Source organism: Sphaerodactylus townsendi, linkage group LG02 (assembly GCF_021028975.2).
Source record: "Sphaerodactylus townsendi isolate TG3544 linkage group LG02, MPM_Stown_v2.3, whole genome shotgun sequence".
Classification (NCBI taxonomy): Eukaryota; Metazoa; Chordata; class Lepidosauria; order Squamata; family Sphaerodactylidae; genus Sphaerodactylus; species Sphaerodactylus townsendi.
Window position 1 is genome coordinate 173,013,031 of NC_059426.1, and position 13,497 is coordinate 173,026,527.

The window sequence follows — 13,497 nt, forward strand, 5'->3', positions numbered from 1 at the left end:
CAGACCCCAAAGCTTTGCGTTCTCACATTACGTGCCGGCTTCTGCGCAGCCCTTGCAGCAGGTAAGGGCCTTCGGACTGTCCTTCCTTGGGGATACTGAGATTCCGATTTCTCTTCTCTGCCAGTCTTTGTGGGCCTGACGGTCTGCTTGGCCTTGAGACCAAGTCGCTTCCTACGTTCATCGTCCAGTCTGTCCTCCTCCCAGGCCTTCCTGGCCATTTCATCCTAAGCACAAAACGTGTGAGCGGTGAGCAAGGTCATGGTTCTGAGAGCAGCAAGAACATCTTTGGGCAGCTTTCACTACGACTTCACCCATTAAGTAGATAGAGATACAGAGAAACGAGAAGGTAGAGATGCAGGTAAATTAGGGGCATTACAGGATAGAGAGGAATCCAGATCGCATTGGGTTTGCATGAAGTTGTCTTATATTGGGTCAGATCCTTGGTCCAGACTACAGCAACTGTCCAGGGTTTCAGGCTGTCCTTCTTACCATCTACTGCCTAGATGGGCATTATACGACCCAGGGGCCACATCTGGCCCGCTGGATGACCCTGACTGGCCCCCCTGCCTTGCTGGGGAGCGAGGCGCCTTTGAAAGCCCCGCAGAAGCAGTCAGCCAAGGCAACCGGCTTCTGCGGGGCTTTCAAAAGCACCAGTCGATGAAAAAAGTAGGTCAAGGGACTTAAGTCTCCCCACTTGCTTGATTGTCACAGTGGACAACTATGCAGGTAGGTTAAGCCTGTGATTCTTTGTGCCAAATAGTGTTGTATGCAGAACTGTTGCCACTGATTCCAAGTTGATCTGTGCACCTGTCTGTCACTTCTCAGCCCCTATTATGCAGAATTGAGTTCAGCCTTTTGGCCCCACCCTCCACAATATTTTGTTTCTTATGCGGCCCCATGGAAAACATAATTGCCCACCCCTGGTCTAGCCCTTGTTTTAACTGGATTGAACTCGGGACGTTCTGCCTGCCAAGCAGATTCTCTGTCACCGAGCCACAGCCTCCCTCCATGGCATTCCAGGGTCTTAGGCAGTTGCCATTCTTATCAATTACTGCCTGGTCCTTTTTAACTGCAGATGCTGGGGACTGAACCACAGCCTCCGCAAATGCAGTATGTTTCGAGCCCATGCCTCTGTCTCCATTCAGTCAATAGCCGCAGAAGGCCATTGCTTTCACATCCTGCAGGTGAGCTCCCAAGGGCACCTGATGGGCCACTGCGAGTAGCAGAGAGCTGGACTAGATGGACTCTGGTCTGATCCAGCTGGCTTGTTCTTATGTTCTTAACTATGACAGCAACAGGAGGGGTACTTTTCAAAGTGGTTCCAGTCCAGAGGGTCCCTGGGATGGTACACAAAACCCACCAGTTTGAGGGCCACCAGTTCCCCTAATGACCCCTAAGCTCAGCGACTGAGGAACCAAGTCTCCAGCCTCATCCAGGTGTTAATCGTGAAAGCCATCCCTGCAGGGTTAGCCGGTTGCCTGATGAGTTCCAGTCAAAACAGTTATACTCTAGCTGTGCCAGATTTGTGTGGTTCGGCTTGAAGTCCAAATCCAAGGAAACGCCACACAAACAGGAACTTGTTAGCTAAGTGTTCTTGTTTTCTTCTCCTGTCTCGCAGAACCCATTAAACTGCATTTTAGAGCACTCGTTCAATAACTCTTGTTCTGTGCCTTTACACCAGATACGACCATAACATTCTGCGCCACCAGGCCTCAAGAACAAAGAGGCCAGAGTCACATCACAGCCAGAGTCTACCCTCAAGATCTTCCCCCCTTTTCCCATTATACTGAAGTTTACATGTTTTTGTGCCCTGTTCGTCAAGCAACAAGGCAGACTTCAGGAACTGCCACATTGGTGATTTGATTCTCTGAAGCAACCATGGTGTGTAGTGGCTAAAAGCAGGTGGATTCTAATCTGGAGAACCAGGTTTGTTTCCTCACTCCTCCACCTGAGTGGCAGAGGCTTGTCTGGTGAACCAGATGTGTTTCCGCACTCCTACATTCCTGCGGGGTGACGTTGGGCTAGTCACAGTTCTCTCAGACCTCCCTCAGCCCCACCTGTCTCACAAGGTGTCTGTTGTGGGCAGAGGAAGGGAAAGGAGCTTGTAGGCCACCTTGGGTCTCCTTACAGGAGAGAAAGGTGGGATATAAATCCAAACTCTTCTATCTATCTATCTATCTATCTATCTATCTATCTATCTATCTATCTATCTATCCATCTATCCATCTATCCATCTATCCATCTATCCATCTATCCATCTATCCATCTATCCATCTATCCATCTATCCATCTATCCATCCATCCATCCATCCATCCATCCATCCATCCATCCATCCATCCATCCATCCATCCATCCATCCATCCATCCATCCATCCATTTGACTTTTATTCCTTCCATCCATCCATCCATCCATCCATCCATCCATCCATCCATCCATCCATCCATCCATCCATCCATCCATCCATCCATCCATCCATCCATCCATCCATCCATCCATCCATCCATCCATCCATCCATCCATTTGACTTTTATTCCACCCTTTCCCAACCAGAGGGTTTTAATAGTTCTAATGAAGTAACAAATAACAAGAACCCCCCAACAGGGCCCTGGTACAAGCATAATCTGTTACACCTGGAGCTCAGTAGCAGCACATCTTTGCCTTTCTTATGATACCAGACCTCTCGTAATTCCCTTCGTTAGGCCTACCAGACAAGCATAACTCCCTCCAAACTTGGGTCAAGCAAAGCTTGTTTCTTTACAGGTAGAATCCTACGACCTTCGCTCAGCCCAATGCAACTGTACCTGGATTTCCAAGCTGATTGCTTTAATCCATTCGTCCACAGTTTTCCTGATCCGTATCTCCTCCAATACATCTCTAAAAAAGTTAAGGAAAAAGAAAAAAGGCAGAGGCACCATTACCTGGCTGCTCTGGGTTCCTCCAGGCCAGTAATTCCCAAACTTTCTTGGGCTACTTTGCTGCCCTTTGGCTCCCAGGCTACATTTGTAGCAGCTCCCCGCCCCTCCCCCCTTCTTTCTTGGTATTAGGTCTACTGCAAATTCAAAACGACTTCCCACATTGGCAACACAACATGTCTTTCACCAATAAAACATGACCTACTAGAAGTACATCAAATTACATCAGATCCTACTCGAAAAGGCTTCCAGGACTCCTTTAGCTCTAGGTATCACTTACATTGGTAATAAGGGGGCTCAATACCTGCACCAGATAACCATGCCCAGGCTCCATAGAGCAATGATGTTGGCCCGTTGCAATGCCCTTCCATCAGCCGCATCAACAGGGAGATCCACTAAAACCCCTTACCGCCAAAGGCTATGCATATGCAGCGGGAATTGTGTTGACTCTATAGACCATATTTTACTTTATTGTCCACTTTACACAGGACCCAGAGTCAAATACTTGTCACCCCTGCTACTCAAAAAAGAGTATGCATCTGACTTGCAAAAGATTACCTTTCTGTTGGACAGCCCCAGTAGTGATGCAAACGATGCAGTCACCAAATTTTTGGATTTGTATATGAAACAGTGCTTAAGGAGCAAATCCTGAACATCAGCCTCTCTACCTGTACATTTATTTTAGTTTCCCTCTACTTGGTTAAGTGGATCTGTGTATATAATGTTGTTATGCCAATAAAGGTTCTTTGTTGTTGTTTAAGTACATCAAATTAGCGAGCTTGTTTGAGCAATATGAAGCGGTATGTTTGCGTCTCCCCTGTTATGCCTTCAGTTTTAATGGGATGGATACACTTGATGCAGGGATATCAGGTTCTCAGCAACAGGCTTTTTCGCCTCGCAAAGCAGCAGCAAAAGGGCACTTTGCCTTGGCTCCCCACCCAGACCACACACCAAGGAGAGCGCTATTCCAACAAAAGTCTTGCCTTGCAGCAGAGGGGCTCTTTGCCTTGGCCCCCGTCCCACTCCAGGACTACAGAGCAAGGAGAGTCCTATTGCAAAAGACATCTTGCCTTGCAAAGCAGCAGCGAGGGGGGGCTCTTGGCCTGGCCCCACCCCAGGGCTGCACAACAAGGTGTGCTGCTGCTGCTGCAAAAAAAAACACATCCTACTTTGCAAAGCAGCAGCGATGTGGCTCTTTGCCTGCCCCGCCCCCCCCAACCACCCCAGAGCTACAGCAAGGCGAGTATTGTTGCTTTTTTAAACAAAATCTTGCCCTGCAAACCAGCAGCAATGGAGCTGTTTGCCTTGGCTGCCCCGCCCTCCCCACCCCACCCCCCTTCACAGGGATGAGAGTGCTGTGTAAGGGTCTGTTACTCCAGTCAACAATTGAGACTCGGGAAAAATTCACGAGCTTTATTGAACTGGGTCAGCATCCTTGCTGCAGAAAGCCAGAGCTAAGGAGCCTGGTTTCTGCAGCCAAATTTATCTCAGCATTTCCCGCTCATTTGAGTCCTCCCCCACCCACCTTTTCCCACAACAGAATGGATAGCGGAAGAGTGAGACGAGAACAGCATGGTTATGCATCCCAAGTGTCTCAAGGTCAAACAATAGACCCGTGGAGAATGTGGCTGCGGGGTAGTTTAGGCCAGGAGAATGTGGTCATGCCATGAGCTGCCAGAACTGAGCGGCGATTTGGACATGGACATAATCTGCCGCTCTAACCACTAGACTCCACTCTCAGAAAACAGTGCCCAGAAACTGCTCGTGCAAAATCTGGCAGAAGCAGAAAAAAAGTTTGAAACGTTCCATGTTTGACTCAGAATGAAGGGACTAGCATGGAGATTTTTTTCACACTTCCATTTGCACAATTGCACAAGTATCCTATCCTAGGGCAGTGGTGGCGAACCTATGGTACAGGTGCCAGAGGTGGCACTCAGAGCCCTCTCTGTGGGCACACACAGAGTACCCCCCCACACACACATCTAGGCTGGTGTGGGCCGCTGGGCTCAATTATTAGCATTAAACCTAAGACCTAGTTTGGGGGAAGCAGTGTAGGTAACCCTGTTAAGTGCTGTTAAACACCACTGATTTTCATGCGAAGAACTAAAGCGCGATCCTTTACCTTCTTCTGAGTAAACCCTCTTAGGGTCGTGATTCACCCATTAGAAGAGTTGCACGATTGCTTCAAAGCAAAGCCGCCGACTACCACCAAGCTTACTCCCGAGTAACGCATGCCTCGGAGCCAACAGTTTTTTCTAAATTGAAACCTCAGCATTCAGGTTAAATTGCCGTGTTGGCCCTTTGCGATAAATCAGTGGGTTTTGGGTTGCAATTTGGGCACTCGGTCTCGAAAAGGTTCGCTATCACTGTCCTAGGCATGAAGAATTTGGTGGATCCATGCCGATCCCTCTAACATAGGGGAGTGCAGGCAGATAACGAGAGGGAAGAGACAGGATCACAGCAGCCCCAGGTTACCTGTTTGCAGTCAAAGTATCGATGAACGAGTTCAGGGCATCACCATCTTTGGCCCGTACAATGGCTTCCAGGTTTTCCTCGAGAACCTTCTTATTCTTGCGCACCAGTCGCAGGATTCTTTCGGCGTCCTTCAGCATAGACTTGGGGGCTCCGTCTGTCTGGAGAATGAGTGGCTTGGGAAGGGTCTGGGCTTCGGGAGGTCTCAGGAGAATCTGGTCTTTCTGCTAAAATGGAAAGATAAGCAACGCAGTACTTGGGGATCAAAACGGCTCCTAGCTGGACAGAGCAGACATCTGGCTAGTTTCCTCATTCGCCTGCAAGAGCTGCCACGGCATGAGATGGGATGCTGGACGAGATGGACCACTGATTTGATCCAAAGGCTGAACTTATGTTCTTTATGACCAGCCCACAGAATATACCGTGTTTCTCCGAAAATAAGAGTGTCTTATATTAATTTTTGCTCCCAAAGATGCACTATGTCTTATTTTCAGGGAATGTCTTATTTTCGGGGAAACAGGGTAGTGGACAGATTTTCAGAGGGACTGGTCCAGTGATGGCAAACCTATGGCACGGGTGCCAGAGGTGGCACTCGGAGCCCTCTCTGTGGGCACGCGCACACAGAGTTCATCATGTGGGGGGTGGAAAATCACCCCCCACACACACACACACATCTAGGCTCGCCTGGGCCACTGAACACAATGTGAGCGCACCACGGTGAGCAGGGAGGACTCAGCTGGGGGGCCTGGTGCCTATGCTCCGGGTGGCTGCTGCCCGAGGGGTGGGGGGTGCAGAGGAGGCAGAGATGCTAGAGAGGCACAGAGCTGTGCGCACGGGACTTGCTGGAGGCTTGAGCAGGCTGGCCCCTGCTTGAGCGGGTGGGGTGGAGGAAGAGGGAGCCAACTGTTTTTTTCTAAACTAAAACCTCAGCATTCCGGTTAAATTGACGGGTCGGCCCTTTGCGATAAATAAGTGGGGTTTGGGTTGCAATTTGGGGCACTCAATCTCAAAAAGGTTCGCCATCCCTGGACTGGTCTATCAGCAACTATTAGCCATATCACAAGTGGATCTCCATGTTAAAAGGCAGATCGACTGTGGTGTAATGGTTAAGAGCGGTGAACTCGAATCTGGAGAACTGGGTTTGATTCTCCACTCCTCCACATGAGCAGCACATTTGCCTCCCCTCTCCTCTACATGAAGCCTGCTGGGTGACTTTCGGCCAGTCACAGTCCTCTCAGAAGTCTCTCAGCCCCGCCTACCTCGCAAGGTGTCTGTTGTGGGGAGAGGAAGAGAGAAGGAGTTTGTAAGTCACCTTGAGTCTCCTTATAGGAGAGAAAGGTGGGATATAAATCCAAAACTCTTCTTCTTCTATGTCTTCTCGCCTCGGGAGTGGGGTGTGTGTGTGGACATATCTCTGCTGGGAAAACATAATCTTTTGCTTTTACGTTCAAGACCGGTTCAAACAATAGAGCCATCTGCTATTCCAAAGCTTGTCATCCATAAAACAAGAATTCGGCTTTAAAGTACTGATTCCTGCCTTTGAGCACTTCTGGGGCTGTTGTACAGGGCCAGTTCTGACCGCTGCGAGCCAAGGGTGCAGATAAGTTGTTTGCAGGGTTGCAGCCGAACACCTATTCCTTGGATCCGTGGCTAATTAAATCTGGCCAGGAAGGACTGGATGGGTGGCTACTGGAAGGAGTGGATGCCTCTATAGCAGTGGTGGCGAACCTATGGCACGTGTGCCAGAGGTGGCACTCAGAGCCCTCTTCGTGGGCACGTGCACCGTCACCCCAGTTTGGGCACTTGGCAGTGGCATAGCGCCAAGGGGACGAAGGGTGCACGACACACTGGGCACACACCCCTGTGGGGGTGAGGCAAGGGCGTTCTGGGGGAGTTTCAGGGAGTTCTGAGGGTGTTCCAGGGCAGGGTGGGGGCGAACAGGGGTGTGGCAGGGGTGCAGGGCGTACATGTGCCCCAGGCACAGTTTCCCCTTGCTCCGCCCCGGCACTCGGTCTCTAAAAGGTTCGCCATCACTGCTCTATAGGGAGTGAAGAGGTGCCTTGTGGGATTTTACTGTGTTTTTACTGTCATGATTTTAATGATGGATGTTTTATTGTAACCTGGCTTGAGACTGTGGTAAAGGGGGAATAAGAAACGGAAACGGAACATTTTAAAAAAGAAACTATTTGAGGGTCTTGGAGAACAGTTGACTATTCTAAAAGTAGAGAAAGTACCTTCATTAAACCGTTCATGTCCGATTTCCATTCCTTCGCTTCCTGTAAGAAAGAAATCAAAGACTGTAACAACCTATTACACTTACAACAAAAATGATCTATGCAGAGGTAAGGGAGGCTGAACTATGGCCCCTTCCGTCAGTGGTGGGATCCAAAAATTTTAGTAACAGGTTCCCATGGTGGTGGGATTCAAACTGTGGCATAGTGCCAATGGGGCTGGGTGGGGCACGATGGGGGCGTGGCCGGGCATTCCGGGGGCAGGGCATTCCTGGGCGGGGCTGTGGCAAGGACGCAGCCGCCAAGGGCCAAGCCCCGGGCGGGAAACGAATGCACGCAGGCGCAGGCTGCCACGCACCCCGGTGCACCTCCTGCTAGACTGCTTCCAGTTCTGCGTGCTACTGCTGAGAGGAGGGGCGTAACGAAGGCAAAAATCACGTGGTAAAATCACCAACTAGTAACCCCCTCTCGGCACACACAAATAATTAGTAACCTACTCTCGGGAACCTGTGAGAACCTGCTGGATCCCACCTCTGCCTTCCGCACATGCAGAATAATGCATTTTCAATCCACTTTCACAGCTGTTTGCAAGTGGATTTTGCCATTCCACACAGTAAAATCCAGCTGCAAAGTGGACTGAAAGTGCACTATTCTGCATGTGCGGAAGGGGACTATGAATAACAGATACCCGCCTGTAGGGAGAATAGGTCCTGGGGTAGAAACACATTTTCCCTTGGATTCTGATCTTGATGTTGTATCCTTACCCAAAGAAGGAATCAAATGCTGCTGAGTCCTTTAATGATAAACTTCCTCTGCCTATGACGGGAAGGGGCTGTGGCTCAGTGGCTGAGCTTCTGCTCGGCACGCAGAAGGTTTCAGGTTCGATCCCCAGCATCCCCAGTTAAAAAGGCCAGGCAGGAGGTGACATGAAAGAGCTCTGCCTGAGACCCTGCAGAGATGCTGCCAGTCTGAGCAGACAAGACCTCGGAGGGTGGTGGAGTCTCCTTCTTTGGAGGTTTTTCAGCAGAGGCTGGATGAGCATATGTCGGGAGTGCTTTGATTGCGTGTTCCTGCATGGCAGGGAGATTGGACTTGATGGCCCTTGGGGTCAGAGTATGTAAAACATCCTGGGCATATTGTGAGCAAGGTAGATGAAAAAGATCTAAATGACAGCACATCTGGCTGATGCAAGAGGCAAAGGTCTGGAGAGCCAACCGGTTCTGGCTGGGCTACCTGACCTTAAAGTTGATTGGACAATAGCTGTATAAAAGACTGAACAGATGTGATAGCAGTGTTTGGTTGGGTTTGTGGAGTCTGAGCAAAGCATGCTGTCAGTCTGTTCTATGATTCTGTAAATAGTTTTGTATATAGCTGCACTATAGATAAACTTCACTTCACCGAAGATTAGCTGCTTCCTGTGGTGTTTTTGCCTTTCTTGGGGGTGCAGCAGAGTGCCACCTCTGCATTTCCTGTTTCCGAGGCCCTTTCCGCACGGGCCAAAATCAACGATTTCGGCCCGCTAAAACACCATTTTGGTGGGGACCCTTCGCACAGGCGCCGCTGCCAAATCGATGCAGTGGCGCTCTGTTCCCGCCAAAACAGTGTTTTCAAACCTCACTCAGGGAGCGAGGTTTTTAGCAAACGCCAGCTTCCATTTGGTGCCATGCGAACAGCACTGGGTGGAAGCTGTCGTTTCTCCCCTGGCCCTCCCAAACGCCGCTTACCTCCAGTCTCCTTCCATCGCATTGTAGAGGCCAGGAGACACACCTCCTGGCCTCCAGGGTCGTTGCTCTGGCCAGGGGGGGCATATCCCCTGGCCTCCACAACGCAATGGAAGGAGACAGGGGTAAGCAGCGTTTGGGAGCAGCGCAGCCTGTGTGAAGGCTGCGCCGCAGGCGGTGCGCCCAGTGGGACCGTTCGTGCAAACAGTCCCATGGGGGTGAAGCAGCATAAACTACGCCGCTGCACCCCTGCAAGCTGGCCGTGCGGAAAGGGCCTTAGTCTTGGTAACAGGCCTTCTGCTGGCCAGGGGTCTCCTCACTAACACCTGGGGTCCAGAGGTGGGCTCCAGCAGGTTCTCACAGGTTCCCGAGAGTAGGTTACTAATTATTTGTGTGTGCCGAGAGGGGGTTACTAGTTGGTGATTTTACCACGTGATTTTTGCCTTAGTTACGCCCCTCCTCTCAGCAGTAGCGCACAGAACTGGAAGCAGTCTAGCAGGAGGTGCACCGGCATGCGTGGCAGCCTGCGCCTGCGCCTGCGTGCATTCGTTTCCCACCCAAGGACCAGCGCAGCGGCTGCGTCCTTGCCACAGCCCCGCCCAGGAACACCCCACCCCCAGAATGCCCGGCCACGCCCCCATCGTGCCCCGCCCAGCCCCATTGGCGCTACGCCCCAGTTTGAATCCCACCACCATGGGAACCTGTTACTAAAATTTTTGGATCCCACCACTGTTGGGGTCTCTTCCAATGAGACTTGATTTGATGGACCAAGGGTATGATCCAGCATTAAGAAGCTTCGCGCAATCACATGCAGAGCCCCATTGCTCACCTGCAGAATGTCCTGCATTTCTCTCCTCAATTGGCCCAGATCCCGGAGCACATCGTCCGCTCTCTTCGTTGTTCTCTCGACCAGATTGAAATCTTGAACTGGGTTTTTTAATGCAGGGAAGGGCTCGGCTTGTGGGGCACCCAATCTGCTCAGAAGGATGAGGAGTGACAAGTTTAATCTTGGAGTCGTGACTAGTCAGAAGTAGCCCAAGACCTTCAGGTGACTTGTAGCATTTGACGAGGGTACACAACACTATACACTGGATAAAGATGGTTTCAGAAGGCAGTCATGTTGGTCTTCAATAGAAGAAGAAGAAGAGTTTGGATTTATATCCCCTCTTTCTCTCCTGCAGGAGACTCAAAGGGGCTGACAATCTCCTTGCCCGTCCCCCCCTCACAACAAACACCCTGTGAGGTAGGTGGGGCTGAGAGAGCTCAGAAGAACTGTGACTAGCCCAAGGTCACCCAGCTGGCGTGTGTGGGAGTGTAAAGGCTAATCTGAATTCCCCAGATAAGCCTCCACAGCTCAGGCGGCAGAGCTGGGAATCAAACCCGGTTCCTCCAGATTAGATACACGAGCTCTTAACCTCCTGCGCCACTGCTGCTCCTAGAAGAGCTAGATATGAGTCCAGGAGTACCTCAGAGACCAGCAAAGGGAGCTTTGACTCCGGAAAGCTGATACCCCAGGAATCTTGCTAGTCTCTAAGGGGCTACTGGGAGCAAATCGAGCTCTATGTATTGCACATTTCTAGCGTGAGATGCACAAGTCTGCAGATTTCTTAAAGATTCAGAGACAAAAACGATGCCAATCAAAACCACATCCAAAGTTCCACAACAAAAATGACAAAATACTTGGAAATAAACAACTTCAACCCGTGTTGTCGATACAGCAAGCCAAAATGAGTCACGAGTAAGATGCCGCAGACAAAAGCTCTATATGAACATACTGACTATACAACTCGACAAAATATCGACACAACTCTAAACATGAGGATGAAGATCCTTCCAGGCATCTAAGAAACAAAGAGAAGGCAGGGTTTCCAGACTATCGCCCGTTTCGCCAAAGCTTGATCACTTCATAGTAACATGGAAACGCTTGCCCTCTCTCGGGATAAGACCCAGAATGCTTTTGTGTATTCCCAGTTCAATTAACGGTTATCCAGTATTGACCCATCATGTAAAATACTGAGAGCAAGACCGAAAGCAGCATTTCCGAAAGCAGCATTTCCATTTCCAGGAGCGCAAGACAAGTCGGGCTTGCCTTCCCTTGATCATGTTAAACACTGACAAATTGGAAGCAACGAAGGAGATCCTCATTTACCTTTCTCGTTCCAACTCCCAGGCCATCTTCCTGTTGGCGGGTGGCTCCTTCCAAGGAGATCCACTCTGACTGAATGGGGATCCTTGAGCGTTCAGAATCTGCTCCAGAAATTTTCCTCCACCTGGAAGGCGAAAGCATGGCAGGTAGGTGTAGCAAGGGTATTTATTTCTTATTTTGCTCTGCCGTCAAGTCACAGTTGACTGAGGGCGCCCCCTGAAGATTTCAAGGCAAGAGATGTTGCGAGCTGGTTTGCCATTGCCTGCCTCTGCGTCGTGACCCTGGCATTCCTGGTTGGTCTCCCGCCTAAATATTAGCACTCCCTATTTCTATGGTTTTTAAAGTTTCATGAATTAGGTCCCTGATAAAACGCACACTTTATAATACTTTCTTTTTTAATAAAATGGCATTAACTGTGGCTAAACACTTTGGGCTACATCTTACTACTCAGCTAATGAATGGCAGCATGTTGTTCCTCTGGTGCATAGAACACCGTTTGCATCGGAAGAAGGCTCCATCTATTAGAACACAGGCGTCAAACTCACGGCCCTCCAGATGTTATGGACTACAGTTCCCATCACCCCCTGCCAGCATGATGCTGGCAGGGGATGATGGGAACTGTAGTCCATAACATCTGGAGGGCCGCGAGTTTGACACCTATGTATTAGAAGAAGAGTCTGGATTTATATCCCCCCTTTCTCTCCTACAGGAGACTCAAAGGGGCTTACAATCTCCTTGCCCTTCCCCCCTCACAACAAACACCCTGTGGGGTGGGTGGGGCTGAGAGAGCTCCAAGAAGCTGTGACTAGCCCAAGGTCACCCAGCTGGCGTGTGTGGGAGTGTACAGGCTAATCTGAATTCCCCAGATAAGCCTCCACAGCTCAGGTGGCAGAGCTGGGAATCAAACCCGGTTCCCCCAGATTAGATACACGAGCTCTTAACCTCCTACGCCACTGCTGCTCCCTTGAAGGTGATCCCTGGCCCAAAAAATATCCAGCTGTCCTCAACCGGGGTCAGAGGCTTTTCGGCGCTGGCCCCAGCCTGGTGGAGCGCTCCGTCAAATGAGACCCAGGCTCTGCAGGACTTATTAGTTCCGAGGGGCATTTCTGGGCGTCTCTTGCCTTGAAAACAGTGCAGGCTTGCCATAAAGTCGGCTGCAACTTGACGGCAGCTTCCACCACCTCCGAATGTTAAACGCTTTTTTGTGATTTCTGAAATCCAAACTGTATTGCATGGCTTGCTGGATGTCACACCCTGTTAACCGTACTTACACTATGTAACCCACCTGCAGTTTCACTGAGAAAGGCAGACTATAAATGACGCAAACAAATAAAATAAATATCTTCCTCCTCAACACAATTCCCATGCACTAGAATTCCAGTGTACAACTTTCATTGCATATCACATATCTAATAAAGGCTGAATGGTCCTCTAATTCCTGTCACAGAAACTGGGGCCGGGGGTGGGGGTGGTGGTAGACAGGAGAGGACAGACAGGTTTTTGTTAGAAGACTGCATAGAAGTCATAGTTCAGAGACCTGAGAACTACTTGCAATTTTGGCCTAAGGCCCTAAATAGATCAATGGTGTAAGACTGTACATATATACAGTATTGGCTCCTTCCGCACATGCAGAACAATGCACTTTCAATCCACTTTCACAATTGTTTGAAAGTGGATTTTACTATTCTGCACAGTAAAACTCGGTTGCAAAGTGCATTGAAAGTGGATTGCATGTGCAGAAAAGCATAAGAAAGAGCCTGCTGGATCAGACCAGAGTCCATCTAGTCCAGCATTCTGCTATTCGCAGTGGCCCACCAGGTGCCTTTGGGAGCTCGCATGCAGGATGGGAAAGCAATGGCCTTCTGCTGCTGCTGCTGCTCCCGAGCACCTGGTCTGCTAAGGCATTTGCAATCTCATATCAAGGAGGATCAAGATTAGTAGCCATAAATCGACTTCTCCATAAATCTGTCCAAGCCCCTTTTAAAGCTATCCAGGTTAGTGGCCATCACCACC

General features: G+C 50.0%; 1 protein-coding gene across 1 annotated transcript in view; it reads right to left on the reverse strand.

Moving 5' to 3' along the window:
* The window catches only part of KIAA0586 (KIAA0586 ortholog), a 131,240-nt gene that overhangs the window by 97,486 nt on the left and 20,257 nt on the right, over positions 1-13,497 (reverse strand). The window contains exons 10-15 of the mRNA XM_048484666.1: positions 11,488-11,608; positions 10,168-10,312; positions 7,621-7,662; positions 5,390-5,613; positions 2,804-2,876; positions 27-224 (exon numbers count right to left, since the gene is read on the reverse strand). Coding sequence (XP_048340623.1) covers positions 27-224; positions 2,804-2,876; positions 5,390-5,613; positions 7,621-7,662; positions 10,168-10,312; positions 11,488-11,608 — 803 coding nt within the window. The remainder of the gene's footprint in view (positions 1-26; positions 225-2,803; positions 2,877-5,389; positions 5,614-7,620; positions 7,663-10,167; positions 10,313-11,487; positions 11,609-13,497) is intronic.